Below are 27,417 nucleotides of genomic sequence, written 5' to 3'. Positions count from 1 at the left end.
TCCACGTGCTTCTCGTAAAATCCAGCTATCGGTTTTACGAGACAACTACAACAACCACCGAACAGCGTCGTGCTCTAAGAGCATTTATTTTGTTCCTACCCTTTTACGTGACATTGGCAACGGGCAACACCGCCCTCGAGTCCATCAAGAAAAGAAATAAAAGCACAAGTATTATTATAGTAGTATATTAGTCCTGTAAGAGTACCGGATGCTGCTGCAGCGAGTCCCTAAGCTCTGCGGGCAGGCTGGCGAGCTTGGCGTGTATGAAGAAGCGCAGCGTGCTGCGCAGCGCGGGCGGGAAGTGCTGCGGCAGCGCGCGCGCCAGCGCCGCGTAGCAGCCGGGGAGGTGCCAGCGGATCGGGGACTTCTCCTCTGACTGAAACAGTACATAAATAAAATAAAAATACTTATTTCTGCAATAATAAAAAAAAAAAAAAAAAACAAGAGAGGAAGGTTGGTTTTTCTTGCGAGTGTTTATTTTGAGTCCCGAGAAAGCGAAAGATTCTATAATTTCTCGCTTCGCTCGTGATTCTAAGGTAGAATCTTGAGCGTAGCGAGGGACTCAAAAACACGAGATGTAAAATAACTTTGCTCTCGTGTTGCACACATAATTTTTCACCTCAGTAGTGAGAACATATTAAAGGTTAAAATGTATTTCGAATTACACAAAATAAACAGAAAAAAAAGTATTATAATATGTACGATACGATAAGATACGATACGATACGAGACCGGACCGTACCGTACCGTACCATACCATACCATAAAAAAAAATGTAATAAAAGTATGAAGTTCATGGCCTTCACTAAATTAAAAAGCTACATTGTCTCACTCCCTGGAGTGACGAAAGTAGGCTTCTTTGAGCTGCTGAGATGAAAAATATATTTTTATTATAACATTTAAAACTTTTGCGGTTTGAACACATATTAAATCACATTTACAAACGGGTCTATCGCGAATTTATTTTGTTACCTTTATTTACCGACGTTTCGACACGGGATGTTGTGAGTGTTGCGTGTCGGATTATTGACAATAATTAACATTTATGTGTAGTGGGTGGTTTGAAAATGTGACGTCTACCTCAAACTTTAAATGCACTTTTCGTGGGGTAGTCACACAAATCTCTGTTTTGACATTTTGCTGGGACGTCAGTTAGCCGCGACCGCGACCAGTGAAACCTGTGTCGAAACGTCGGTAAATAAAGGTAACAAAATTAATTCGCAATAGACCCGTTTGTAAATGTGATTTAATATATTTTTATTGACAGAAGCAAGTACAAAATAGGTTTTGAAGTCCCTGACTTTTGGGCTAGGTAAAAACCTGTATTACAGAAGTCATGTGACACGGAAAATGGAAACTGTATAAAAAGCAGGAAATAATATGGGGCATTTTTTATGAAAAGGGACCTTATTGTCGATGGCGCTTACACCGCACGGCGTCGCGCGGCATTGTATTTATACAGGAGCATCGTTTATAATGGCGTAAGCGCCATCGACAATAAGGTCCCTCTGTCCGACGTCATTAGATAAAGGTCAAAGATATTGTCAGTTTCAGGTTTTGCTTTTTAGGGTTCCGTACCCAAAGGGTAAAAACGGGACCCTATTTACTAAGACTCCGCTGTCCGTCTGTCTGTCTGTCACCAGGCTGTATCTCATCAACCGTGATAGCTAGACAGTTGAAATTTTCACAAATGATGTAATCTGTTGCCGCTATAACAACAAATATTAAAAGTACGGAACCCTCGGTGCGAGAGTCCGACTCGCACTTGGCCGGTTTTTATCGATTTACATACCGTATAACACGTTTTTTTGTTAGTTTACATACGTTACATATTTATTTATTTTTATTAGTCTACTTTGGTGTCCCACTTCTGGGCAAAGGCCTCCCCTCGTTTTCTCCACTCGACCCTGTCATCGGCATTTTCCCACCATTTGGGGTAGAATGCGTCCAAGTCGTCCCGCCATCTTTTTGCCGGACGGAACGGAAGTCGTCTACAGACTATTCCGAGCCCCGACATCGAACTGAGTTATATTGGGACCCGCGGAGCCGTGATGCACGTGTTAAACCGTACTGCACCGATCTCCGAGATCCAAATGGGCTTTGACGTCGCACCTTACAAATAAAGCGCGACATAATACATAATATAATAATACTATGTTATAATTAATGAAAGTATAGGTCTTATTGTATATCTGCAAGTTTAAACTTATCTGTATGTGACTGTTTGTTTCCTAAAAAAAAATATATATATATATAAATAATTTTACGGTTTAGACTCACTTGTTTTAGTCACTCGTGAGTTCGTGCTGTGTGGCGCTACAAGTGTTAGGTGACCCAAACCCAAACACACCACTGTGCCCGCCTACAACGATAGCGCAAGACCTCCCCCAACCGGTTTTCTCGGCGCGCGCGCAGCGAGCGACGCGGCGCGCGGCAGCGGCAGTACGCAACACACGGTCGTCGTGAACGCTGCTCGCACTATTAGTGCTTGAGAAAGGAGACCTACGCTCTCCGAAACATGTCGCGCGAGTGACTAAAACAAGTGAGTCTAAACCGTAAAATGATTTAATGTTAGTATGTCTCACAACAGTTTAAATTCGAATGTATATATATATATTATTATATTGTTGCGTACCTTTATAAGCGCCAGTCCTCTCAAAAGCTTCTCAGTGAGCGGCCAGCTAGCGGCCCTTTTGTTAGCAGCCGCTATAGTCCTCGCGAACAGTAGCTGCGCCGCGTCACCGGCTTTATCGCTGTTGAGCGACAGCCCGGCGACGGACAGCGTTGCGTTCACGTACTGGGTTAGAAGCTCTTCTGTATCTTGTGTGGACTGAAACATTAAAAATGCAGTGAGAATATAGAGAAATATAGGGTGGGATGGGCGCGAAGTGTAAATGTCAAGTTTATGCCACAGAATAAATATATTATTACCGTACAGAAACCGTACCGTACAGTCGCCATCAGATATATCGGAGCGGCCAAGGCGCTCACAAATATCTGAACACGCGTCTATTGTCAAGGCGTTAGAGTGCGTGTTCAGATATTTTTGAGCACCTTGGCCGCTCCGATATATCTGATGGCGACTGTACATGACATTTTAAATATTTGCATTTCTACATGTATACAACATGTATAGTATAGTTGTTTTGATATCGCAAGTTAAAAATATTTGTAAACGTTTGAAAGATGTATATAATCCATACTAATATTATAAATGCGAAAGTCTGTCTGTCTGTGTGTTCCCTCTTCACGCTTAAACCGCTGAACCGATTTAGATGAAATTTGGCATAGAGATAGGTTGAGTCCCTGAGAAGGACATAGGATAGTTTTTATCCCGAAAATCATCCCTTAAGAAAGTAAAAAGCGGAGTGGAATTGAGATAATTAACGAAGTGCCTGCTAATTTGTGTGCATAATATGCTCAAATTTAGATTGCTATGAGATTTTCTCCAGGCGCTATTCTTACTCTAGCTGCGGTAACTAAGTCCACGCAGACGAAGTCGCGGGCAAAAGCTAGTATAATATAATATGATGCATGGTAATTATAAGCAATGTATTAGGGATAGCTTTAAGCCATAGTAATTAAGTAAAATTAAGTTATATTGCAGTTACAGGGTTTCATAGCTGAACCAAAGATAGATATAACTCCGTAATAGATGGATACAGTCTAAGGAAAAAACGTGCCTCGAAAATCAAGAAAATTTGTTTCACGTTCAGAGGGCGCTACTAGTTTTGGCCTACAGTCGTATAGATGGCGTTGACGGTTTCGTTTGTTATTTAACAATTTTAACGCATATCAGTGAAAGAACATGGGTCAAAATCATAAAAATAATTAATGCAAATAAAAAAAACACATTTATTTATATTTAAATACATTCTATCGTATTTTTATAAATCTTCATTTTTAGTTTTAAAGTGTGTCGACAGATGGCAGTGAATTTACTGGGGTTACAAAATTTACTATGAGAGTACCGCTCTAGTATAAGTTACTCTATGGCTGAACCAATAAAATGTACCAACTTGTATACCTATGACAGCAATAAACACACTGATTACTGAAAGAAAATTTCCTACAAAACCGAAGTTTGACAGCGGTTCAGGGTCGAATAATGCCTCGTTGCGTGATAATTAACTGCAACAGCCCAAAAATTGCGAGCACCCAAATGCAAAAACATATTTCCTATCACAGATAACTAATTTCGTATTTTTATAAATCTTCATTTTTAGTTTTAAAGTGTGTCGACAGATGGCAGTGAATTTACTTGAGAGTACCGCTCTAGTATAAGTTACTCTATGGCTGAACCAATAAAATGTACCAACTTGTATACCTATGACAGCAATAAACACACTGATTACTGAAAGAAAATCTCCTACAAAACCGAAGTTTGACAGCGGTTCAGGGTCGAATAATGCCTCGTTGCGTGATAATTAACTGCAACAGCCCAAAAATTGCGAGCACCCAAAGGCAAAAACATATTTCCTATCACAGATAACTAATTTTAAAATTATATTATGCGTAAATTTTGTATGAAAATGTCGGCACGCTTAGTTTCAATACAAATGGTGATATTTGCGTCATGTAGCGTATATATTAAATCAGTGGACAAATGAAACGTGAACCTACCTCGATGTGAGCTTCAATGACATCCACCGGATTCGAACCAAGCCGTTCCAGGTTCTGTAGCATGGGCTCTTTTAGAAAACGTTCTACGTCGTTCTTTACTTCATCCATGCCTGCCAACAAACAAAAATATGCAAACAATGTTTTTTCTAGCGAAATGTTAAGTCCCCGGCAAGCTCGGCCGAATTGCACCTTCCCATACAAACGTAGTTCCGCTCTCATTTTGAAACTACGTGTTGGATTGTAATGAAACTTTGCACATAAAAAAAATTGAAAATTTAAACTGTTTATTATTCATAAGGAACAAGAATTACAATATTCTTAGCTCTAATCTTATATTTTTAAGATTATATGGGCTAAGGGATATGGGGATGCAACCCCTGCTTATATTATACAACAACATACAATGACATGAGGTATATCTAGGTCTGAAATTAGTTTATATAGGTCCAGATAAAACAAACGAAATAGAGCAAAAAAAAAGTTTTGTATGAAAATTTAAATTCGCTATATTTTTTAATCTATTACAAGATACAAGACATTTATTGATAAGTTAACGTTTTACAGGGTGTATGGTATCTGAACCTACATAAACTAATTACAGACATAGATATACTTTATCCTATTGTAAGTACAAAGTTTCAGAGCAATCTAGCTAGTCGTTTTAAAATGAGAGCGGAACTACGTTTGTATGGAGAACAGAGCTTGCCGGGGACCCTTAAGTGTTTGCCTCTTAATAGTTATATGATGGTAGTGTAATCTTGGCATCCTGTCTCTCTTTAACATACCTGATGTATCTAAAGTGATGTTGTTGCTTGTCGCCATCGTGTTGAAGCTGATGTTGACGCTGTGTTGCGCGTCTTCTGTTGCACTGTCCTCTGTGTTTTCCTCGTCTTGGGACTCTCCGTCTGATTCTTCTTCTGATTCAGTGCCTGTAATATAAAACAATGTAAACCTTAGGGTTCATCCACATATTACGTCCGTAAAAAATCGAAATTTTGTACGATGTAATAATGAACAACCTCTTATTTCCATATGTAATAAAGTTTAAATAAATAAATAAAATATTAATAGGATACATGTAGTCATACTCATACCTTCGTCATCATCATCATCGTCGTCCTCGTCCCCACTCTCCCCTTCGTCATCCGTGAGTTCCCCGGCGGTCCCGAGTTGCGCCTTCATACCCTTTTTACTCGCCGCGTTACCTGTGAGCAAAAAAAAAAGTCATTTATTGTCGCAGTAAATAAAAAAAAAACAGTAGTAGGTACAAGATTAAATAACAGCAGTATTATACATATATGATATTTAGAATTATAGTTAAGGCGGTTCCCTGAGCCAGAAGGCGAAAAATCTCCTTATATGATCCTGTTTTTCTAAGAGGCGTTGATATTCGTAGACGTGGAAAAAACATGCATTTTACTTTCCTCATATTCGAAATGAAAAGTAGAGTGTTTAACTCGGGTGAAAGGCATCATTTCTGCCTAGGACATCATTTCTGGCAAGCAAATGGCAAATACCTCGGCAGAAATGAGTGCCTTTCATTCCTCGGTTAACAATCTACTATATCTTATCTTATCTATCTTACCGAGGCTGTTGCCAGCCAGAACAACACGTGCGAGTCGTTCTCCGCTGTCGGGCGGCGCGGTAATGGCGTCCACCACGCGGTGATGGCGTCCACCACGCGGTGATGGCGTCCACCACGCGGTGTTGGCGTCCACCACGCGGTGTTGGCGTCCACCACGCGGTGTTGGCGTCCACCACGCGGTGATGGCGTCCACCACGCGGTGTTGGCGTCCACCACGCGGTGTTGGCGTCCACCACGCGGTGTTGGCGTCCACCACGCGGTGTTGGCGTCCACCACGCGGTGATGGCGTCCACCACGCGGTGTTGGCGTCCACCACGCGGTGTTGGCGTCCACCACGCGGTGATGGCGTCCACCACGCGGTGATGGCGTCCACCACGCGGTGATGGCGTCAACCACGCGATGATGGCGTCCACCACGCGGTGATGGCGTCCACCACGCGGTGATGGCGTGCACGCCGCGCGACCGATTTTATTGTGGTGACGACTATATGCGTTCTCGGCACTTACCGAGGCTGTTGCCAGCTAGAACCACTCGTGCCAGTCGTTCTCCGCTGTCAGGCAGCATGGTGATGGCGTCCACCAGTTCCTTGCACGCCGCGCGACCGATCTCATTGTGGCTTAAGTCAAGACACTGTGAATAACAAAAATAACATGATATCAGCAACCAAAGATAGATATAACTCCGTAATAGATGGATACAGTCTAAGGAAAAAACGTGCCTCGAAAATCACGAAAATTTGATTCTTGATCAGATGGCGCCACTAGTTTTGGCCTACACTCGTATAGAGGGCGTTGACTGTTTCGTTTGTTATTTATAATTTTAACGCATACCAGTGAAAGAACATGGGTCAAAATCATATAAAAATAATTAATGCAAATAAAAAAATCATTTATCCATATTTAAATACATTTTATCGTATTTTTATAAATATTTATTTTTAGTTTTAAAATGTGTCGACAGATGGCAGTGAATTTACTGGGGTTACAAAATTTACTATGACAGTACCGCTCTAGTATAAGTTACCCTATGTCCGTACCCTAAGGGTAAAAACGGGACCCATTACTAAGACTTCGCTGTCCGTCCGTCCGTCACGGTTTTTCATAAGTAATGTATGACGACCTGATAAAAAAAACCGGCAAAGTGCGAGTCGGACTCGCGCACTAAGAGTTCCGTACTATTACGCAAAAAACGGCAATAAAATCACGTTTGTTGTATCGGAGCCTCACTTAAATATTTTATAGCGGCAACAGTAATACATCATCTGTGAAAATTTCAACTAGCTATCACGGTTCATGAGATACAGCCTGGTGACAGACAGATGGACGACGGACAGTGAAGTCTTAGTAATAGGGTCCCGTTTTTACCCTTTGGGTGCGGAACCCTAAAAACAGGTGTGATAGATCTGTGTTTATTCCGCAAACATAAAAATTTAGACTTTGAATTTCTGATAAATTCAGCTCGCTTATGGTGCGCCTTAAATTAGATGGTTCCTTACAAAAATTGTGGGATTGTTAACCCTTTATAAGCATACAGTCGCCATCAGATATATCGGCGCGGCTAAGGCGCTCACAAATATCTGAACACGCCTCTATTGTCAGGGCGTTAGAGTGCGTGTTCAGATATTGTGAACACCTAGGCCGCTCCCATTTATCTGATGGCGACTGTACATCGGGATTTTTGGTGCGAGAATGTTTTACACTAGCTAAAAAATAGGTAAAAACTAAAAACCTATATTATTTTAACATTTCTAAGCACATTTGGAGCTTACTACTTATTTTTAATTCACAGTTTGGTAATTATTTTACTATAAACAAAGTTTTAGATACACGAAATCATTCCCGCACCAAAAACCCGATATGTTTATAAGGCATAAGCGTGTCAAGAATTACACAAAATTGAACCCTATCACTTTGAAATAAAGTTCAAAATCAGGTGGGAAATATATTCCCTCCGCCTTCTCCCTCGGTCCCTCATTGCTGAGGATCGCGACCATATGCTCAGTCTCCATACTGTACGGTCATAAGCCATATGGGTCACGCACTGCATGTTGCCGCCAACCACCCTCTTCACACCATCAGACCGTCTCGTTGGTGCTTTTCCTCACCCACGCTTGCCATCCATTTGACCCAAGATACCCTTTCTAGGTCATGCTTTTTAGACCGCATGATATGACCAAAAATGCTGAGTGCGCGTTCTTGACATATTGCAGAGAGCCGTGTGTTGATTTTCAGCTCATCTAGGATGGACTTATTGGTCATAGCCATCCAGGGTATGCGTAGGAGCAAAGATAGATATAACTCCGTAATAGATGGATACAGTCTAAGGAAAAAACGTGCCTCGAAAATCAAGAAAATTTGATTCTCGTTCAGAGGGCGCTACTAGTTTTGGCCTACAGTCGTATAGATGGCGTTGACGGTTTCGTTTGTTATTTAACCATTTTAACGCATATCAGTGAAAGAACATGGGTCAAAATCATATAAATAATTAATGCAAATAAAAAAAATCATTTATCTATATTTAAATACATTCTATCGTATTTTTATAAATCTTCTTTTTTAGTTTTAAAGTGTGTCGACAGATGGCAGTGAATTTACTGGGGTTACAAAATTTACTATGACAGTACCGCTCTAGTATAAGTTACTCTATGGTAGGAGTCTTCGCCAACACCACATCTCAGAAGCGTCGAATTTTGCCCTGTCGCGACTTTTCAAACTAAAAACTTTCCCTCTGCCTTAAAAAGGCTATACATACCTCTAGGAGTGTAGAGTTGTCTTTAAACGCTTTGGCGAGTGTCCGCGCGCCTTTACTCTTGAGCAGGCAGTCGCCAAAGTTGATCGCTTTCAGGTTTTTTAATCTGTAACAACATTTATCAATTATATACCCGTAATATAACATACGATAAAAAAACCGGCCAAGTGCGAGTCGGACTCGCGCACTCAGGGTTCCGTACTTTTTAGTATTTGTTGTTATAGCGGCAACAGGAATACATCATCTGTGAAAATTTCAACTGTCTAGCTATCACGGTTCATGAGATACAGCCTGGTGAGAGACAGACGGACAGCGGAGTCTTAGTAATAGGGTCCCGTTTTTACCCTTTTAAAGTTTTCTGAGAAAGGTTTCTACAAAAAAATTACAACTCACTATAGGTGTGTTCAATAAATTTCAGTGTAAAGCGAGGTTTAGACTAGCAAGAACTTGCATGCAATTTTCATTACATAGCGTTATCTGCGTTAGCACAGAAAACAAAAAAAACGGCGTCGGCATAGTCGTGGATAAGAACTTCCAAGCTCGAGTAGTCGACGTGAAAAGGGTCAGTGATAGGATAATAACTGTGAAATTTGCACTTGACGATCAGGAATGTATGAATGTTATATCAGCGTACGCGCCACAGATAGGGCTATCGCAAAAGGAAAAGAGCGCTTTCTGGGAAGATCTTTATGAGTTGATACAATCTATACCAAGCACCGAGTCGAAATACATTGGAGCGGATTTCAATGGTCATGTCGGAGAAACCACCAACTCATTCAGAGATATCCACGGTAACAACGGCTACGGAAGAATAAATCCCCAAGGGCAAGACATCCTAAACTTCGCCGCCTCGTTTAACATGGCAATTATAAACACCTTCTTTTCAAAGCCCCAAGAACATCTCATAACATACAAGAGCGGTGGAAAATGTACACAAGTCGATTACATTCTCGCAGATCGACACCTACTTAAAACCTTCAAAAACTGTAAAGTGATACCCGGAGAACCTTTAACATCCCAACATCAGTTGCTAGTTGCCGATTTTATCGCACGAAGACCAGTGACAGTTAAGGCAGGTAGAGTACCCAAGATACGCTGGTATAAGTTAGATCAAGAAGAAGGTCTAAAACTCTGTTCTGATCTGGATGCCTACATACATGACATACAAAAAGACAAAGACGCGAATACGATGTGGAAAGAACTCCACGAGATTTGCATTCAGAAGGCCACAGGATATCTAGGCGTCTCAAACGGAATAACCAGAGAGGATAAAGACCCCACACTATGGAACCCAGAGGTCCAAGAAAAGCTTAAAATTAAGAAAGACCTATTTAAAACCTGGCAGAACTCAAAGAGCGAAATCAGTGAAACCGAGTATCGAAACGCAAAAAAGGAAGCCAGGCGCGCAGTTGCCCAAACCAGGGCAAAGAACAGGGAGGGCCTCTATGGTATGCTTGAAAATGCCAAAAACGATAAACAGATCTTTAAAATCGCCAAACAGAGACATCAAGACGCTCGCGATACCAAGGCAGTCAAGTATATAAAGGATCTCCAAGGAACCATCCTGACATCTAACAAGGACATAAATGAGAGATGGAAAGAGTATTACTCACAGTTGTTGAACGAGACATACCCATGCGAACCAGTTGCTCAGTCACCAACAGTCAAAGGACCGTGGCCTATCATTACACCTGACGAAGTCAAGGTAGCTGTTAGTAAAATGGCAAACAACAAAGCCGTTGGCCCGGACAACCTACCAGCCGAACTGTGGAAGAAATTGGGTGACACCGGAGTGTACTTTTTGACAACTCTTATTATTTATATGAATTTAAATTAAGAGAAAATGGTAAATTTTTGACATTCTAATTATTATTCTAGTCTATATTATTTTGAATCTGACATATTAATTATTTAAATTTATTGGATTTTGATTTTATTGTTAAAAGTTTTGTTTTTATTTTTAATGTATTTACTAACACATAGGTATAACGATGGTACTAACAATATTGTATGGAATTTTAAATGTTCTGAAATAAAGATTTTTTTTTTTTTTTTTTTAACAAATTTCCGTTGGATGGCATTCCTGAGGCATGGAGGAAAAGCTTTCTAGTGCCATTTTATAAAAATAAAGGCGATATAAGGTTGTATGGTAACTACCGTGCCATCAAACTGCTATCACACAGTTTTAAGATTTGGGAACGAGTTCTGGACCAAAGACTTCGCAAACTAACATCAGTGACAGAAAACCAGTGCGGCTTTGTCACCGGAAAATCAACAACCGACGCAATCCACGCCATCCGTATTTTAATGGAATCCTACAGGGACAACAAGAAAGACTTACACATGGTCTTTATAGACCTGGAAAAGGCGTTCGACCGAATCCCGAGGCCCCTGATTTGGCAGGCGTTGCGGTCCCAGAGGGTCCCTGAATGTTATATACGGATGATAGTCGACATGTACAGCAACGTCACCACAAAAGTAAGATGTCCAGCGGGAATGGGTGATGAGTTTGACGTAAATGTTGGAGTTCACCAAGGGTCAGCTCTCAGCCCGCTTCTATTCAACCTCGTTATGGACTACCTCACGTCTAATATCCAGAAACCAACACCTTGGAACCTTCTTTACGCAGACGATGTTGTCCTCATCGATGAAGATCCAAGCGCACTCCAAAGAACGCTGGAAAGCTGGAGGTCAGCCCTAGAAAAAGCGGGACTGAGAATAAGCAGAGAGAAAACTGAATATATGCACTGCAATTTTGCCAACAGTAACTCCCAACATACTTTACACCTGCAAAATACTGCGCTTAAAAGTGTACAAAACTTTAAGTATCTAGGTAGCGTAATAACCAATGACGGCTACATTGACAGCGACGTAGCGCATCGTAAAAGCACGGGCTGGCAAAAGTGGAGGGAGCTTACAGGAGTACTCTGTGACCCGAGGATGCCCATCCGCGTGAAGGGCAAAGTGTACAAAACCGCTGTAAGACCAGCAATGTTATATGGTGCAGAATGTTGGCCTCTCAAGAAGCAACAATCCGACCAACTTCACGTCGCTGAAATGCGAATGCTAAGGTGGTCTGCTGGAGTGACACTCATGGACAAAGTGCCAAACTGTTACATCAGAGGCTCGTTCAAAATAAGACCCATACAGGACAAGCTAACGGAAACACGACTCCGATGGTATGGTCATGTCATGAGAAGGCCGGAGGACCACATGACTAGGAAGGTGCTAGAGTGTGTGGAAAAGCCGAAAAAGAGTGGACGACCCCGACTTACATGGATGTCCGTAGTTAAGAAAGACCTAGAGAATAAGAATATAGACCCAACGACGACCCGGAACAGATACAACTGGAGAAAATTGATTAGGAGAGCCGACCCCAAATAAAAATGGGATAAGGCCTGAAGAAGAAGATAGCGTTATCTGATAAACATTTTGAATTCAATTTACCTTAGTAGTCAGCAATAAAGCGTAAATTGCATGCAAGTTCTTGCTAGTCTAAACCTCGCATAAGATTAAAACACTTTTGAAAATTTTGAAATTGACTTCTTGAAATTTTGGTATACGAGAATCGGTTGCTGCTACGACACGACGAATTTTTCAAAAAAAATAATTGAAGGGAGAGTTGAGGCAAGGAGACGGTGGGGGAGACCAAGGAGAACATACATAGATCAAGTAAAGGAGAAACTCAACGTCGTGTCGTATCAGGCTGTCAAGGAGAAGGCAGAGGACCGACACATATGGAAATCGCTCCACCGACAAGAGTATAACTCTTAAATATATGATGATGATGAGAATCGGTTGGGAAATGCGCTCTGTGGAAGAGAACAGCCAGACAGACATACAAATTTCCAAGCTGAAATGGATCAGAAAGATTTTATCTTTAAGAGTAAAGTGGTCGAACGTGCGCGCTCGATTCTCCATACAAACGTAGTCCCTATTTTCCTCTAGATATAACATTATACACATATTTTTACACGATTACAAATTCTCAAGTTGCTCCAAATCTTCTAGATTTTTGATTGACAAATAGTTACCTAGCAACAAAATACAAAAGGTATAATTTGGTTAAAATCCCGCACATATCAAATGTAAGCGTATTAAGCATAGCCCCTTCGTATGATTATATTCGATATTTTAATTATTGTCCCGCCGTTTGTTGCTGGTCCCATATTGGAATACCCTCCTTCAATAGGGGATATTACTGCAATGTTCTGCCACCAGAGTGCAGCACTAGCCTTTTTAGTAAACCATAAAGTAACTTATACATACTGTATACAGGTTTTTGACAAGTTTTCAGAGATAATGAAATATGACATGCATCAAGGCGGTTTGTTTACAGAGGACCTAGCGGGAAACGCGAATCAGAAATTTCGCTATCTGCCTCTTTATCGCTCGAATATGCAAGAGTGGCAGAGATATTATTATTATTATGTGTGAATGCACAGGCAGTTTAAAACTGATAAGTGCACATCAATGTCCACTTGTGTTTTGTAGTCTTCGAAAGTGTTCATCGAGTTTGTTTTTAAAAAAGTTTATCGAGGGTGCACTGATCACTGCCTCGGGCAAACTGTTCCACACTTTCACTACGCGGTTAGATAGGAAGTGTCGTCTGGGGTTGCTATTACTCTGCGTCGTATTAGAGATGTTTGATAACGAAATTTCAATTTTCTTGTTTCTCGATAGACCCTCAGATTGTGGTAGTGGCGCCCCCTACGCAGAGTTTCGCGTAATATTTAAATCGGGGGATTTAAATCTTCTCGGAGCGGAGGTGTTAGAGCCGGTGTTGCTTTATTTGACGTTCATAATCGCATTGTAATATGCCTACTTAATAATAAACTATCTTTATTTTTATTACAAGAGTTAGGATCTTACAAAAATATTTTCCATAATAAACGAAATAAATATCATATACAAAGGAAAAAATGAACAAGGCCTCGAAACGAACCAGCGTCCTCCGTTTACGCGACAGATGCCTCAACCGCTCGGCTTACTTACTTGTACTTGATACTTAGAGTATCTTCCATAATTTATTTATTTATTTAATCTTTATTGCACAAGACGCGAAGAAGACCATCCGGTAAAACTGGCCTTGAACCTGCCTATAACCCAGCCACGCGGCCATGGAAGACCACCCGCCACTTGGCTGACGACGGTCGAAAGAGACCTTAAAGAAGCTCAAATTGATAAAAACGCCGCACGCAATCGTGCTCAGTGGAGGATGCGGACGAGGAGGGCCGACCCCAAGTAAATGGGACTACCGGTCTAGGGGAAAGAAGAATCTTTATTGCACAAAAGAAAATACAATCGTACAAAAGGCGGACTTAATGCTATGAGGCATTCTCTACCAGTCAACCTTCGGGCAAAGCAGAGAATTTGTAGGAGGATAATAATAAATATTCTTTATTGCACCACAAAGAAACAAATTTTTTTAAACAGATTTACAATGTAAATAAAGGTAGCAACAGGCGGTCTTATCGCTGTGAGCGATCTCTTCCAGACAACCTTAGGGTAGCAGGATATGAAGAACAAGTTTTTATAAACAGGTAGTGCACGAATTAATTAGAGGAACAGGAATTACACATACATTAATCAGACCGTACATATAGTAAATTTTAGATAAATAAATAAATAATATAACACAAATAAATATATAAATATATATATACACATACATACACAATATATACACAGCAGCACATTAAGGAAGAGATAAGTAATGATTTTTAAGTAAGGTTTTAAAACTTTGAAGAGTTTTTGCGCACCTGATATCTAACGGCAGGCTGTTCCACAGCCGTACAGCTCGAAAAGTAAAAGAGTCATTGTAGAATTTCGTAGAGGATGGAGGGGGAATAAGTAGATATTTCCGTGAAGGCCTGACGGAGGAGAGATAAGAGAAACGCTCTTTAAGATATGGGGGAGTAGAGGGGTTGAAAAGAACGTTAATGTCAATATCCATGGAGGAAAATGGGGACTGTGTTTGTATGGAGAAGTGATCGTCCACAATCCTCTTAAATTTTACCTCGGTAGGGCTTTGGCGACGGCCTCAGCCCCTTTAGGCCCGATGGTGTTGTCATTGAGGTTGAGGCAGCTCAGCTGAGGGTTTTGCTTGAAAGCTTCAGAAAGAGCAGATATACCGACGTGGTATATACCGTTCTGTGGCATCGCTACCTCTTCTAGGGACCCCATTTTCTGAAAAATTAAGTTGAGTACAAACTATACATGATGTCACAAAAATAGTGGGAATCCGTTTAAGGATATTATTAATATGTGTAAGCGTCAAAAAAAAATTCTTCTAGTTTTTAGGGTTCCGTACCTCAAAAGGAAAAAAACGGAACCCTTATAGGATCACTCGTGCGTCTGTCTGTCTGTCTGTCCGTCTGTCTGTCTGTCCGTCTGTCACAGCCTATTTTCTCCGAAACTACTGGACCAATTAAGTTGAAATTTGGTACACATATGTAAGTTTGTGACCCAAAGATGGACATGTAACGTAAACATATTAATTTTAAACACGGGGGCCACTTTTGGGGGGTAAATGAGAAAATTAAAAAATAAAGTTTGTCAAACTATATTGTGTTACATATCAAATGAAAGAGCTCTTTGTAAGAATCTCAAATATGTTTTTTTTTATAATTTTAAAGTAAATAGTTTAGAAGTTATTCAAGAAAATAGGCAAAAAATTACCATTCCCCCCCCCCTTTATCTCCGAAACTACTAGGTCAAAAATTTTGAAAAAATACACAAAATAGATCTTTATTACCTATAGATCACCGGAAAACCTATTAGAAATGTGCAGTCAAGCGTGAGTCGGACTTAATTACTTAGTTTTTGATCCGACCCCTACGGGTTTTTTAAAGACATTTCACATAAAAGATACATTGTTTAAATTGTGTAATGTACGGAACCCTTGGAACGCGAGTCCGACTCGCACTTGGCCGGTTTTTCCTAATCAGAACACGATACCGATTATTTTTATTAGGTATATCCTGTATAACAAGATATAAACTACACTACCGCTCAAAATTATTTAGGCACCCGCAATTTTCACCATACAATTGTATACAAAAATTATTTTCAAAATCATACTGTTCGATCGCCAAGATCGCGAAGATGACATAAAAGGAACAGCCGGCACAGACTGGATGTCATTAGCACAGGACAGGGACAAATGGGCAGCACTGGAGGAGGCCTTTACCCACTAGGGATTCATGTAATTAAACACTAATTTTATGTTTAAGTTTTATTTTTTCAAATTTATATGTAACCGTTTTTACATCGAATAAAAGGCTTTTTTATTTTATTTTATTTACTGTTCGATCGCAGGCAAATGACTCTCTTAGGATTGAATTTTTATTTAGGTAAATATATTGAGCCTCAAATTGTTGCCAAAGACATCCATTAAAATTTTGAGTTTCCTTTACGCAACGATTTAAAAAACCCTTATGTACTAGTTCATACAAAATAAAACGATTTTGTACTGGAAAACGATTTATGGATTTTTTTACGCTTGCCATTTGGTAAATAGGCAATATACACGAATATTCTGCACATCATTTTGAAGCTCGATATGTCAGTTAAATTAAAAAAGTAAACTCCACAAAAAACTGTTACCCGACTGCGATTTAGTGATATAATTCTGAAAGTCGATTTTGTATACAACTGTATGGAAAAACTGTGCCTAGTTATGAGCGGTACTGTATGTCCGAACCATCTCCATACCAAATTTCATCTAAATCGGTTGAGCGGTTATCGATTCCCCATACAAACTTCCATCCACCTTTTCACGCCCCTAAAGTATGGTATTCGCCAAATTTCAACTTGCGGTTTAAGCGTGAACGAGTAACAGACAGACAGATAGACATATTTACGCATTTGCCACCACGACAGTTAAGTGAAAACTGAGCTTTTGTAAAAATATCCAGTGTACCTGGAACACTAGCGCCAGGGCGGTGGCGCCATCATTCTCCAGCCGGTTCCTGCCGGCTATGAACACCCGCAGCCTGGGGGGCCGCGACGACAGCGCCTTGGCTAGCAGCCGGGCTCCCGTGATGCCCAGACCGTTGTTATTCAGGCGGAGCTCCTGAAAATTATTCCTTTTAATTATCATGAGCCGAACTAAAACGTTAAACATCCGGCTACCACGTGACAGGCATAGCCTAGTGTGGGGCCACAGGATAATATCTAATGTTATTAAGGTTTTTTTCTTTTAAATAAATATTCTTATTAAAATAATAACTACCTCCAGCTCAGAGCAGACTTCACTCTGCAGCAGTTTCGCGAGGCCCTCAACGCCGATGGGGCCGAAAGCGTTATCGCTCAGATCCAGGACTTTGAGGCGGGCACCAGCGGCAATCATTCCATCTCCAAGCGCTTTCTAGAAGCATAAGAACCGTTTTAAAAAACGTATTCAAACTTAACTCAGACATTATAAGAATATTGAAATGTTACTAATGTTTTTTAAGTAAGAACGCCTCTGGATAAAGTTTGTTATGAAGCTAAATATGTCGAGCAATTGTCAACATACAAAACGCAAGTGTCCCGTTTTATTAGGTATATTTAATACACAAGAACTAAATTAACAAGATAGACGGATCCACACAGAACGAGCCGCCTTAAGGAAAAACCGGACAAGTGCGAGTCGGACTCGCCCAGGGCTCCGTACTTTTTAGTATTTGTTGTTGTAGCGGCGACAGATATACATCATCTGTGAAAATTTCAACTGTCTAGCTATCACGGTTCATGAGATACAGCCTGGTGACAGACGGACAGCGGAGTCTTAGTAATAGGGTCCCGTTTTTACCCTTTGGGTACGGAACCCTAAATATTACCGCGCAAAGCTACTCGGTCTGTGTTGACGTACCTCAAGCACATCTCGTATTCATATCCACTAGAATATACTTCATCATAGAGATTTTACTTGAAAGAGAGAAGACAAATTATACAGAGATTTAGTGAAAGGTACAGCGTTTCATGGGCTTATTTACTTGTAACAGTTGTGACACTACAACAAACACTTCTGTCAGAAGAACTTACTAGAGCAGGCGGAATCTCCGTCTTCATCCGCCCAGTGAACATATCTGACCAGCGGGCCACTTTCAACTCAGGGTGGGACTCCAGAGCCCTGGCGATGGCTTCAGCCGCCGCCACGCCAAGTGTGTTGCCCGTCAGCGTCAGGTAATACAGGTCCGGGCATGCTGAGATCGCTGCTACGATGTCTTTGGCTGAAAATGAGAATCGGGTTTATTTTTAATGAAATAAAAAGTTTATTCAGTAATTCGTAATAGTATACTTATATGTTTTTTGTATTATCTGTCTGTCTGATACACTTCATTTCATAGAAGATTAGAGAACATGGGCATGGTCATAGGCTAACCAGGTTGTCGGTTCTGTCAAACGGGGATGAATAGGGATAAAAACTGGGAATGATATTTATCTGATAATTTCTTATAAACCTCCCACATAAATTGTATCGTGTGATTGAAAATAATAGTAAGTAGATTTTGCATGAATTCACCTCATCCCTATTCATCAGGTAAAACAGGTTGAAGGTAATTTATTTTTCGAAAGGAATAATTTGTTAACGGTTACCGCGATAGTTACTCATGAAATAAAACTATGAAAACGGATTATATCGCGTATATTGAATTTATAATACATCCCGACGTTTCGAACTCTTTACAGCGTCACCCGTTGACCACGAACGCTGTAAAGAGTTCGAAACGTCGGGATGTATTATAAATTCAATATACGCGATATAATCCGTTTTCATAGTTTTATTTCATAAATAATTTGTTCTTGAAAATGAATGCTGGCATATCTTGTTTACTAAAAAGAATACATCATAGTTTATTGTGCTCAAAAAGTAGGTATAATGTTGATGTATAAAATTTAAAACTTTCGCGTTTTGAACACATATTAAATCACACTTACAATCGGGTCTATCAGTCAATCAGGGTCAGGGTCGGGTCAGTGAAACCTGTGTCGAAACGTCGGTAAATAAAGGTAACAAAATAAATTCGCGATAGACCCGATAGGGTTGGCCATGTTGCCAGACTCCAAGACGAGAGGTGGACTTTTCACACAACGGCCTGGAAAGGTCCAGACGGAAAGAGGAAGAGAAGACGGCCATTGGCACGATGGTCGGACGACATAATTAAAATAGTGGGGGCCAACTGGATATGGGAGGCCCAAGACCGAAGAAAGTGGCAGATTTTGGAAGAGGCCTATACCTCTTAGGAGGGTTCTGGAGTGATCATTAGATATTAGACATTTAGAAAAATTTAGATTAAGTTTCAACCCAGAAATAAAAGGCTTTTTTATTTTTATTTTTATTTTTATTTTATTTATTTTTTTAGACCCGATTGTAAATGTGATTTTATAATGTTGATGTTTTCAAGTTAGTGATTTCTATGAAAACCATGTTTCATTGTACTATTTACAGTTACTGTTTTCCTAGTCTTATTGTAGTCCTAGTCTTACAGTACAAAATACATTCTTACCTACACTACATCCACATATCAGCCCCACATATCCATATACGCACACTAATAACACATATACACATAAAGTTATAAATATAGAGCTGTACCTAAGAAGGGTACATTATGATAGTAGCGACCGACCCCAACCTCCCCGGGACCAGTCTGAAAATCAGCGCGGAGCCCTCTGGCACCGCACATGCTGAGATTGGGACCCTTTGCCTCACCATAGATTTAAGTTATAGTTATAGTTATTATGTTAAGTTGATATTTAAGTTTAAGTTTAGTTTATATTGTATTTTTAAGCTATCCTTTCACAAATTGTAGATTTTTTTCCTAAGGTGTGGCAATAAAGATTTTTTTTTTTTTTTTTGTTTTTTTTTTATTGTTTCTATTTGCTTTATGTGAAATAATAACATATTAATTACCTATTTTGTACTTACTGCAGGACCATTATATATTTCCTCAAAAATATTAAAATTCATAATACAACTATCACACTCAGTACAGTCAGGGTCAATGCAGCTGATATGACTATGCAAAGTTACAAGACTCACTAACTTAAGCCCTCAAATTAAAATGGCGATGGGCAGGACATATCGCACGCTTTCCGGTGGCGAATGCAATAGTCCCAAAACGCACTATTAGTCAATACACTCTAATTTCGAAAGCCCCTCTAAGAAAGTAGGCCCAAAACACCATATTCCCAAAAGGTCCCATGACCCGATTTACACTAGAACTATTGTGAACTAGTCCCAAAATACCCCAAATTGTGTTCGCCTGTAGGTGGCGAAATACTTTTGTCTCATAATGCATATAATTCTTAAAACACTAGTCCCAAAATACTCTATTTTTTTTTCTTTTATTTCCGCATGTCCCTTTGTAATTACTTTCAGCCGTAACCGTTACCCGTTTGACGCCAAGACTCGTTTTACTAACAGAGGGCATATTTTTAATTCTAACTTTTAATTTTACCACTTGGTCGGCTTACGAAAAAAACCAATTTCTTTGCCAAATTTCAGCTCCCCAGTACAGTAAACAGACATGCGGAAAGTAATAGGAAAGTATTTTGGTAAATACGCATCCTCAAAAGCATCAAAATAATGCACATTTTAAAAGCAATTACAAAGAGAAATGCGGAAATAAAAGAAAAAAAATAGGGTATTTTCAAAAAAATAAAAATTTTTTTTGGGACTAGTGTTTTGAGAACTTCGCATTATGAGACCGGCGAAATACTTTAACAGGTAAACACAATTTGGTGTATTTTGGGGCGAGTTCGTAATGCGGAAATAAAAGAAAAAAAAATAGAGTATTTTGGGACTAGAGTGTTTTAAGAATTATATGCATTATGAGACAAAAGTATTTCGCCACCTACAGGCGAACACAATTTGGGGTATTTTGGGACTAGTTCACAATAGTTCTAGTGTAAATCGAGAATGGGACCTTTTGGAAATATGGTGTTTTGGGCCTAGTTTCTTATGAGAAGAGGGGCTTTCGAAATTAGAGTGTATTGACTAATAGTGCGTTTTGGGACTTGCGTTATCGTGGAGCAAACGACTACTCGAGTGGCGACCATGGGGAGAAGAGCGTCCTCAATGCGCTGGGACGACGACATTAAGAAGACTGTGGGGAAACAGTGGCTCCAAGTCGCACAGAACTGCGACGAATGGCGCAAAATGAAGGAGGCCTACACCCAAAGGGTAGAATAAGGCTAAAGAGAGAGAGAGAGAGAGAGACAGAGAGAGAGGGACTTGCGTATTCACCACCGGAAAGATCGCACGATACAAAGACATAGATGGACAATATTGGTAACGAAATGGAGAGGCCCTATTGGCAAAAGGAAAGTGGGAAAGCCATATAAACGATGCTGAAACCATAGAAACTGCAGGGAAAGACTGGCTAAACAAAGCGGAAGACAGGCAAAAATGGAGAGTTGGAGGCCACACTCGAAGAGAGGTCCAAATTAAATAAATAAATAGTAAATAGCATACAAAAACCTAACACTAACTATAAGAAACTTACTAACCAATACACAAAATTTTCTTATGTAAAAAATGTTTTTTTTTACATTAGAATAAAGTTAAAATAAAAGGCTTATTTTATTTATTTATTATTTATTTATTACAGGGTCGAATTATGCTGTCGCTTTCTAATGTATGGCACTGTCCCTCGGCTATTTAGGGTTGTCAAAATTGAAGTCATTATCTTATCTGTGGTTGTGCATGCAAAGGGACGTCAAGATTTAATGCATTGTTCCATCCACTACTGTTGGTGTTGACTGTATTCAATAATAAAAAATATAAATAATTCATAAACATTTCCATGTCATATTTATAGATATTATGAAAAATCTAGAAAACAGCAAGCAATGAAGAGACTTCGCAATTGCGCATATATCTGGGGGCACGGGAGTGCCCCCGCCAAGACGAGCAAAGCGAAGCGCAAGGGCACTACCTACGTTTTCTTGAAGTGCTTCGTCGTTTTTTTTAATCAATTATACTAATTATTAGATGTGACAAAAGCTACAACTACTGTAATGCTAACAATTCACTATGTGATTTGATATCGCGCAGTATCGCCGCGTCACATTCCTTTTGTTTGCAATGTGTGGGCGAAAACGGCCGTGTATGTTGTCGCCATAAGACACATCGCGCCAAAACGATCACAAAAAATTAACAATACAATCAACACGTGATGCAACGAAAAGAGGTTAGAATGTAATCAATATCAACAACAAACACCTGTTCAATCCCAATCTTACTTATTAAACCCTTCTCAGGCAGATATCATCCTAACAAATGTTATTTAGAAACCAAAAATAGCGACGCTTACCATCTTTCTCAGTGTTCAATTTAAGAGATTTCCCAGTGAAATCAACACCACTTTGTACTTTGTTTGTTTCGTTCAAAGCCGAACTAAACGATTTTAAATCAAATGTCGCCATTTTATAACTTAATTATTAATAAATAATCGTAAAAACTATTAAAACATCGAACAATACACTAAATGCACTCAACCAACCAAACCAACGGATATTTTTTAATTTTTTGCTTGATCGTTTCGCTTGACATGACGTAAGGAATGTTGCCAGGCAAATAGGTTTAGAAAGAAGATATTACACTATCAATCATTACAGCATTACAGTCAGTCTGAGATAAAAAAAAGTATAGTATAATATAGTTGGTCAAACTAATTTGTCAGTCAGTAACAACCAGGAAAATTATACTCATCCCTTTGTTTTGGGTGCTAGTACTAGTGTAAGACAAAGATAGTATGATTCTCTCTGTCTATGTTTGAAATGAGTCAGTCCTTTGACAAACTATATATAGTTGGTCAATCAAATCTTGTCAGTAGAAAAAGGCACGAAATTCAAATTTTCTATGGGACGATAACCCTGTGCTCTTACATTTTTTTAAATTTGCCGCCTTTTTCTACTGACAAGATTTGCTTGACCAACTATATATACTCTGTCAAGCCATTTCCGTTAGTAGAAAAGAGCGGCAAATTTAAAAAAATGTAGGCGTAGAGTTATCATTCCATAGAAAATTTGAATTTCGCGCCTTTTCTTCTGACAAACTTGTTTGACCGGCTATAGTTTGTATGATTTTAAACATAGACAGAGAGAATCATACTGTATTTGTCTTACGCTAGTACGCACGCAAAAGAAAGGGATGAGTATAATTTTCCTGGTTCTTACTGACTGACAAGTTGTGTTTGTCAGACCAAATACAGATATAACTCCGTAATAGATGGATACAGTCTAAGGAAAAAACGTGCCTCGAAAATCAAGAAAATTTGATTCTCGATCAGATGGCACCACTACCTTTGGCCTACTCTCGGATAGATGGCGTTGACGGTTTCGTTTGTTATTTAAAAAAATTAACGCTTATCAGTGAAAGAATATGGGTCAAAATCATATAAAAATAATTAATGCAAATAAAAAAAAAAAATTATCCATATATCACCCATATATAAATACATTTTATGGTATTTTTATGCATCTTCATTTTTAGTTTTAATCGTATATTTTTTATAAGTAATATTGATTGTATTGCCATAATTTCAGTAAACATAAAACTGAATGTGTAGAAGACCTTTAAACAATGACGTAAAAAATATTTTTATTAACGGCAACTGACGTGCGATAAAGGAAAATGGCATGTCAAGTCAAATGTCATTCTGATTATTAAAATATCCACAATATTCACGATTTTCGACTTTATTCCGAGCCTACAACAAACTCATCGACCTAGTCGTGTTTCTGCTAGTTCTACGTGACATTTAGAACGTACACCATGGCTGGTATGTATTTTTTTAATTAAAAAATTAAGCATGTAAAAGTTATGAACCCAACTATTTGTAAAAGTTTTTTCGTGTCCAATAACTTGTTCTAGATAAGTCTATGTTATGATCAGTATAATTTTTCATGATTTTAGCTGGAATCCTAGTTCTCACTTAACCTTTGATCACTACGAAACGGAATAAATTACTTACCAATAAACGTTGGTATTAAAAAGTTTGAGGTCGCATACTTACAGGGTTTTTTCATTTGCATGTCATAATTAGGTCTTATTACCGACAATTTTAAGGTTATAATTCGTGTGTTTTCAGTAATCTTAACAAGTAAATGGTAATTGATGTAATAGTGGACATAACCAGTTTATCAAGATAATATAAAGTCATTGGTTACTTAACTTCTTGATAAAAAAACTTTATGAACTATTACCATTTAATAGAAAGAGGGTTATTGAGATTATATGGGGCTATTTGAGAAATTGTAAGAAATAATTTTCAAGCCTGAATCATACACAATCAGAAAAACAAAAGTAGTATTGAAGGTAAAGTAAAGGATAATTTAGCCTATTTTCTGGTTGCCTTATATAACCAATAATTAGTCCTGAGACTGTTTGTTTATAAACTGAACTAGGACATCTTTTTATATTCTTAAACTAAAGCTAAAGTGACCAAGCCTTCCAGTAGCTTTTCATGTACCAAATGATTCTTGTTTTCTGCGAAATTGAGAACCGGAATGACACTTCTCACTGCAAATTTTGAAAAATACTCCCAAGTAAACTCATTTATTTTAGGTTTAAAAAGAGAAACTTGAAAATTTTAACTATTTCAGCCCCTAGTTTAGGAAATGATTATTTAAGAACGTTAACAGTTTTTGAATAAATACTAATAGTAATGTTGAATGAAAATGGAAGCATTTTGCTAAATACGCTCGTTTGTAGGAGTAAGGACTCTTAAAGCATGGACTACTCACCCCTAGAGTTGGTCAAAAAACCTTGTCATTAAAAAATTGCATGTACTTGAGAAATTGGGGTGGGTGCCGCCATGATATTGGTATGGGATGGGTACAGCACAGAGGTCCAGGGCTCCAGGGTGTTAGCCGCGTAAGATGAAGATGCCGTTTAGAAACACGATACTGCATATAATTGGGAAGATTGGAGGTCTAGAGGGGAGTCCTTTGCCCAGCAGTAGGACACTGGAGGTTTAAAAAAAACCGACTCAAGTGCGAGTCGGACTCGCGCACCGAGGGTTCCGTACTTTTTAGTATTTGTTGTTATAGCGGCAACAGAAAAACATAATCTGTGAAAATGTCTAGCTATCACGGTTTATGAGATACAGACTGGTGACAGACGGACAGACAGACAGACAGACGGACAGCGGAGTCTTAGTAATAGGGTCCCGTTTTTACCCTTTGGGTACGGAACCCTAAAAAGTGATATATGGTAGTGTGACTACTTAATAAACACAAATCACATTTTGTTAAAATTATTTGCTTTGTTTCTTTAGTTGTGTATTAGTATACAGTTTAATTTAAACTTAAAATCTGTATAAAGCCATTATTGAAATAAGTCTTATTCTATTTAATTTATTTTTTATTTTAAACTTTATTGTACAAGAACAAGTAAGTACAAAAGGCGGACTTAATCCCTTGAGGCATTCTCTACCAGTCATCCACTGGGCTAAACAACAAATTAGCAAATTAGCACGGTGGATGCAGTGTGAAAAAAATTTCGGAATATAATGTCTAATACTAACGGCAATGTACAATTTATACTTATTATACCTTTATAAAGTACGCAAATAAACAATATAAATACCATATTATATCAATTTATTATATAATATACATAAATATATTTCTGCATGTGTGCCGAATGGAAGTGTGGAAGGGGGGGGGGGGACATAATACAAATTTGCAATGCATTAAATTAGATCTCAAAATAGTGTGATAATGATAAGATAACATCTCTAAACATCACTTGATATCACAAAACTGTGTTTCAGATAACACAAACTCAGAATCAAGCAGATTTAAGCATGAGCAAGATATAGGAATCATTTGTTTTAATTTCTTAAATGTTGATTGTTTATATAGATATAGGCCAAAAACGAAATACCATATTTTTATTTATTTTATAACTTTTTCGTAATGACTCCTCTACACGATGGCCCAGCGTAGACCAGTCCAAAGGACGCAGCTATGCGGTGGAATAAGATAGCAATAACACTTGCTCCCTCTAACGCATAAAGTGCGTCCCTTGGACTGGCCTACGCTGGGCCATCGTGTAGAGGAGCCATAATACTAGTACGGCATTATAAATGACATCTATCATCATCATCTTCCTCGCGTTGTCCCGGCATTTTTGCCACGGCTCATGGGAGCCTGGGGTCCGCTTGGCAACTAATCCCAAGAATTGACGTAGGCACTAGTTTTTACGAAAGCGACTGCCATCTGACCTTCCAACCCAGAGGGGAAACTAGGCCTTGTTGAGATTAGTCCGGTTTCCTCACGATGTTTTCCTTCACCGAAAAGCGACTGGTAAATATCAAATGATATTTCGTACATAAGTTCCGAAAAACTCATTGGTACGAGCCGGGGTTTGAACCCGCGACCTCCGGATTGCAAGTCGCACGCTCTTACCGCTAGGCCACCAGCGCTTACTGATAAATGACATCTATATTAAAGAAAAAGCAAAATAATAATAATAATAATTTGATTTGTTCCCAAAGACTAGTACGGCATATTAATATTACGCAAAGGGACGCGATTCTGGCGACACCTCTGTCTGTCCAGATAAGTTTGTAGCACTGACGCAGGAGGAAAGACCTCCTATAATTTTAGTCTTAAGTTTTAGTTTTTTTTTTTCTGTAACTCCGTAATAAATACTATTCTTACCCTCTCAAATTAAATTTAAAAAAGGCGGTAGTTAATATTTTACTTGTCTTAATTTTCTATGTTTAATAATGTTTGTGTTTTTATGTCAATTTTAATTTATTTCTGTGCCGTTGGCGTACGTGTCGCCATTAATTTTTAGATTAAGTCAGGTCACAGAAAACCAGCGCCACGATTTGCCGCGGCATTATGCTGAATGAGGATCCTTTTTAGCGTCCATGTTTTTGTCTGCATGCCTTTATTTTTTATGTATTATGTTGCGTCGTCGAATAAATGTATTTTCTTTCTTTCTTTCTCTCTATTTTGTCAAATGCTCAGGCGTTGTCAGTTGTGGCATATTTAAGACGAATCGCGAAGAAAAAAATGTCTATCCATAAATTAAATTTTATTGAAAATGTTGACCGGGATATGGACCGTGATTACCTTTTGTATTGTTTTTGAGCTCCCGATATTTCGACACAGTCACATGCATCTTGTTTACCGGTGACGGGTGGTGGGCGGGTGATACAAGTCTAGTGAAACTAGCCGTGAATCATATTAGATTATTTTAAACCGGGTCACTCACGTATTATTAAGTCGAATAGCTCCCTCCCATCCTCCCCTACCCTACCCCCCCCACCCGCCCCTTCACCCTTCCCTAGCCGCGCCCTTGACCAGTGAAGTCGTGTCGTGTCTCCGTGAAGACGGTCCTCGTAAATTGGACCGAAACATGTCGAGCTATTCGACTTAATAATACGTGAGTGACCCGGTTTAAAATAATCTAATATGTTTGAGTCTCACGGGAGTTTTATAGTTAAAAA

The 27,417-nt window shown here is 39.1% G+C and overlaps 2 protein-coding genes across 3 annotated transcripts in view; one reads left to right on the top strand and one right to left on the bottom strand.

The window, feature by feature from the left end:
* Positions 1-180: 180 nt before the first annotated feature.
* Positions 181-22,472, bottom strand: LOC134753178 (ran GTPase-activating protein 1). 2 transcript variants are annotated; one of them, XM_063688976.1, is made up of 12 exons: positions 22,264-22,472; positions 17,987-18,174; positions 17,193-17,327; positions 16,881-17,033; positions 14,976-15,145; positions 8,960-9,062; positions 6,715-6,838; positions 5,712-5,828; positions 5,409-5,540; positions 4,624-4,733; positions 2,636-2,830; positions 181-376 (listed from the first exon to the last, which is right to left on the bottom strand). In XM_063688976.1, exons 1-12 carry the CDS (start codon positions 22,373-22,375, stop codon positions 188-190), a joined length of 1,728 nt encoding a protein of 575 aa, XP_063545046.1. In that variant the 5' UTR covers positions 22,376-22,472; the 3' UTR covers positions 181-187. The 2 variants fall into 2 exon arrangements, with proteins under 2 accessions (XP_063545046.1, XP_063545045.1); XM_063688975.1 differs by having other exon boundaries at positions 5,409-5,552; positions 5,718-5,828.
* Positions 22,473-23,582: 1,110 nt separating this feature from the next.
* The window catches only part of LOC134753146 (cytoplasmic aconitate hydratase-like), a 68,933-nt gene continuing 65,098 nt past the window's right edge, over positions 23,583-27,417 (top strand). The window contains exon 1 of the mRNA XM_063688934.1: positions 23,583-23,733. Within this exon, the coding sequence (XP_063545004.1) occupies positions 23,727-23,733 (7 nt within the window). The 5' untranslated portion in view covers positions 23,583-23,726. The remainder of the gene's footprint in view (positions 23,734-27,417) is intronic.

This window comes from Cydia strobilella, chromosome 26 (genome assembly GCF_947568885.1).
Source record: "Cydia strobilella chromosome 26, ilCydStro3.1, whole genome shotgun sequence".
In the NCBI taxonomy this organism is placed as follows: domain Eukaryota; kingdom Metazoa; phylum Arthropoda; class Insecta; order Lepidoptera; family Tortricidae; genus Cydia; species Cydia strobilella.
This window is presented reverse-complemented; position numbering and strand designations above follow the sequence as displayed.

What these genes read in the sequence shown, in the direction of transcription:
- LOC134753178 (XM_063688975.1), bottom strand. Translation starts at nt 22,375, where the DNA reads ATGGCGACATTTGATTTAAAATCGTTTAGTTCGGCTTTGAACGAAACA. An exon ending in ACAACTCTACACTCCTAGAG is followed by an intron (nt 6,839 to 8,959) that starts GTATGTATAGCC and finishes TGTTATTCACAG; the next exon opens with TGTCTTGACTTAAGCCACAA. An exon ending in TCATTGAAGCTCACATCGAG is followed by an intron (nt 2,831 to 4,623) that starts GTAGGTTCACGT and finishes TTAATGTTTCAG; the next exon opens with TCCACACAAGATACAGAAGA.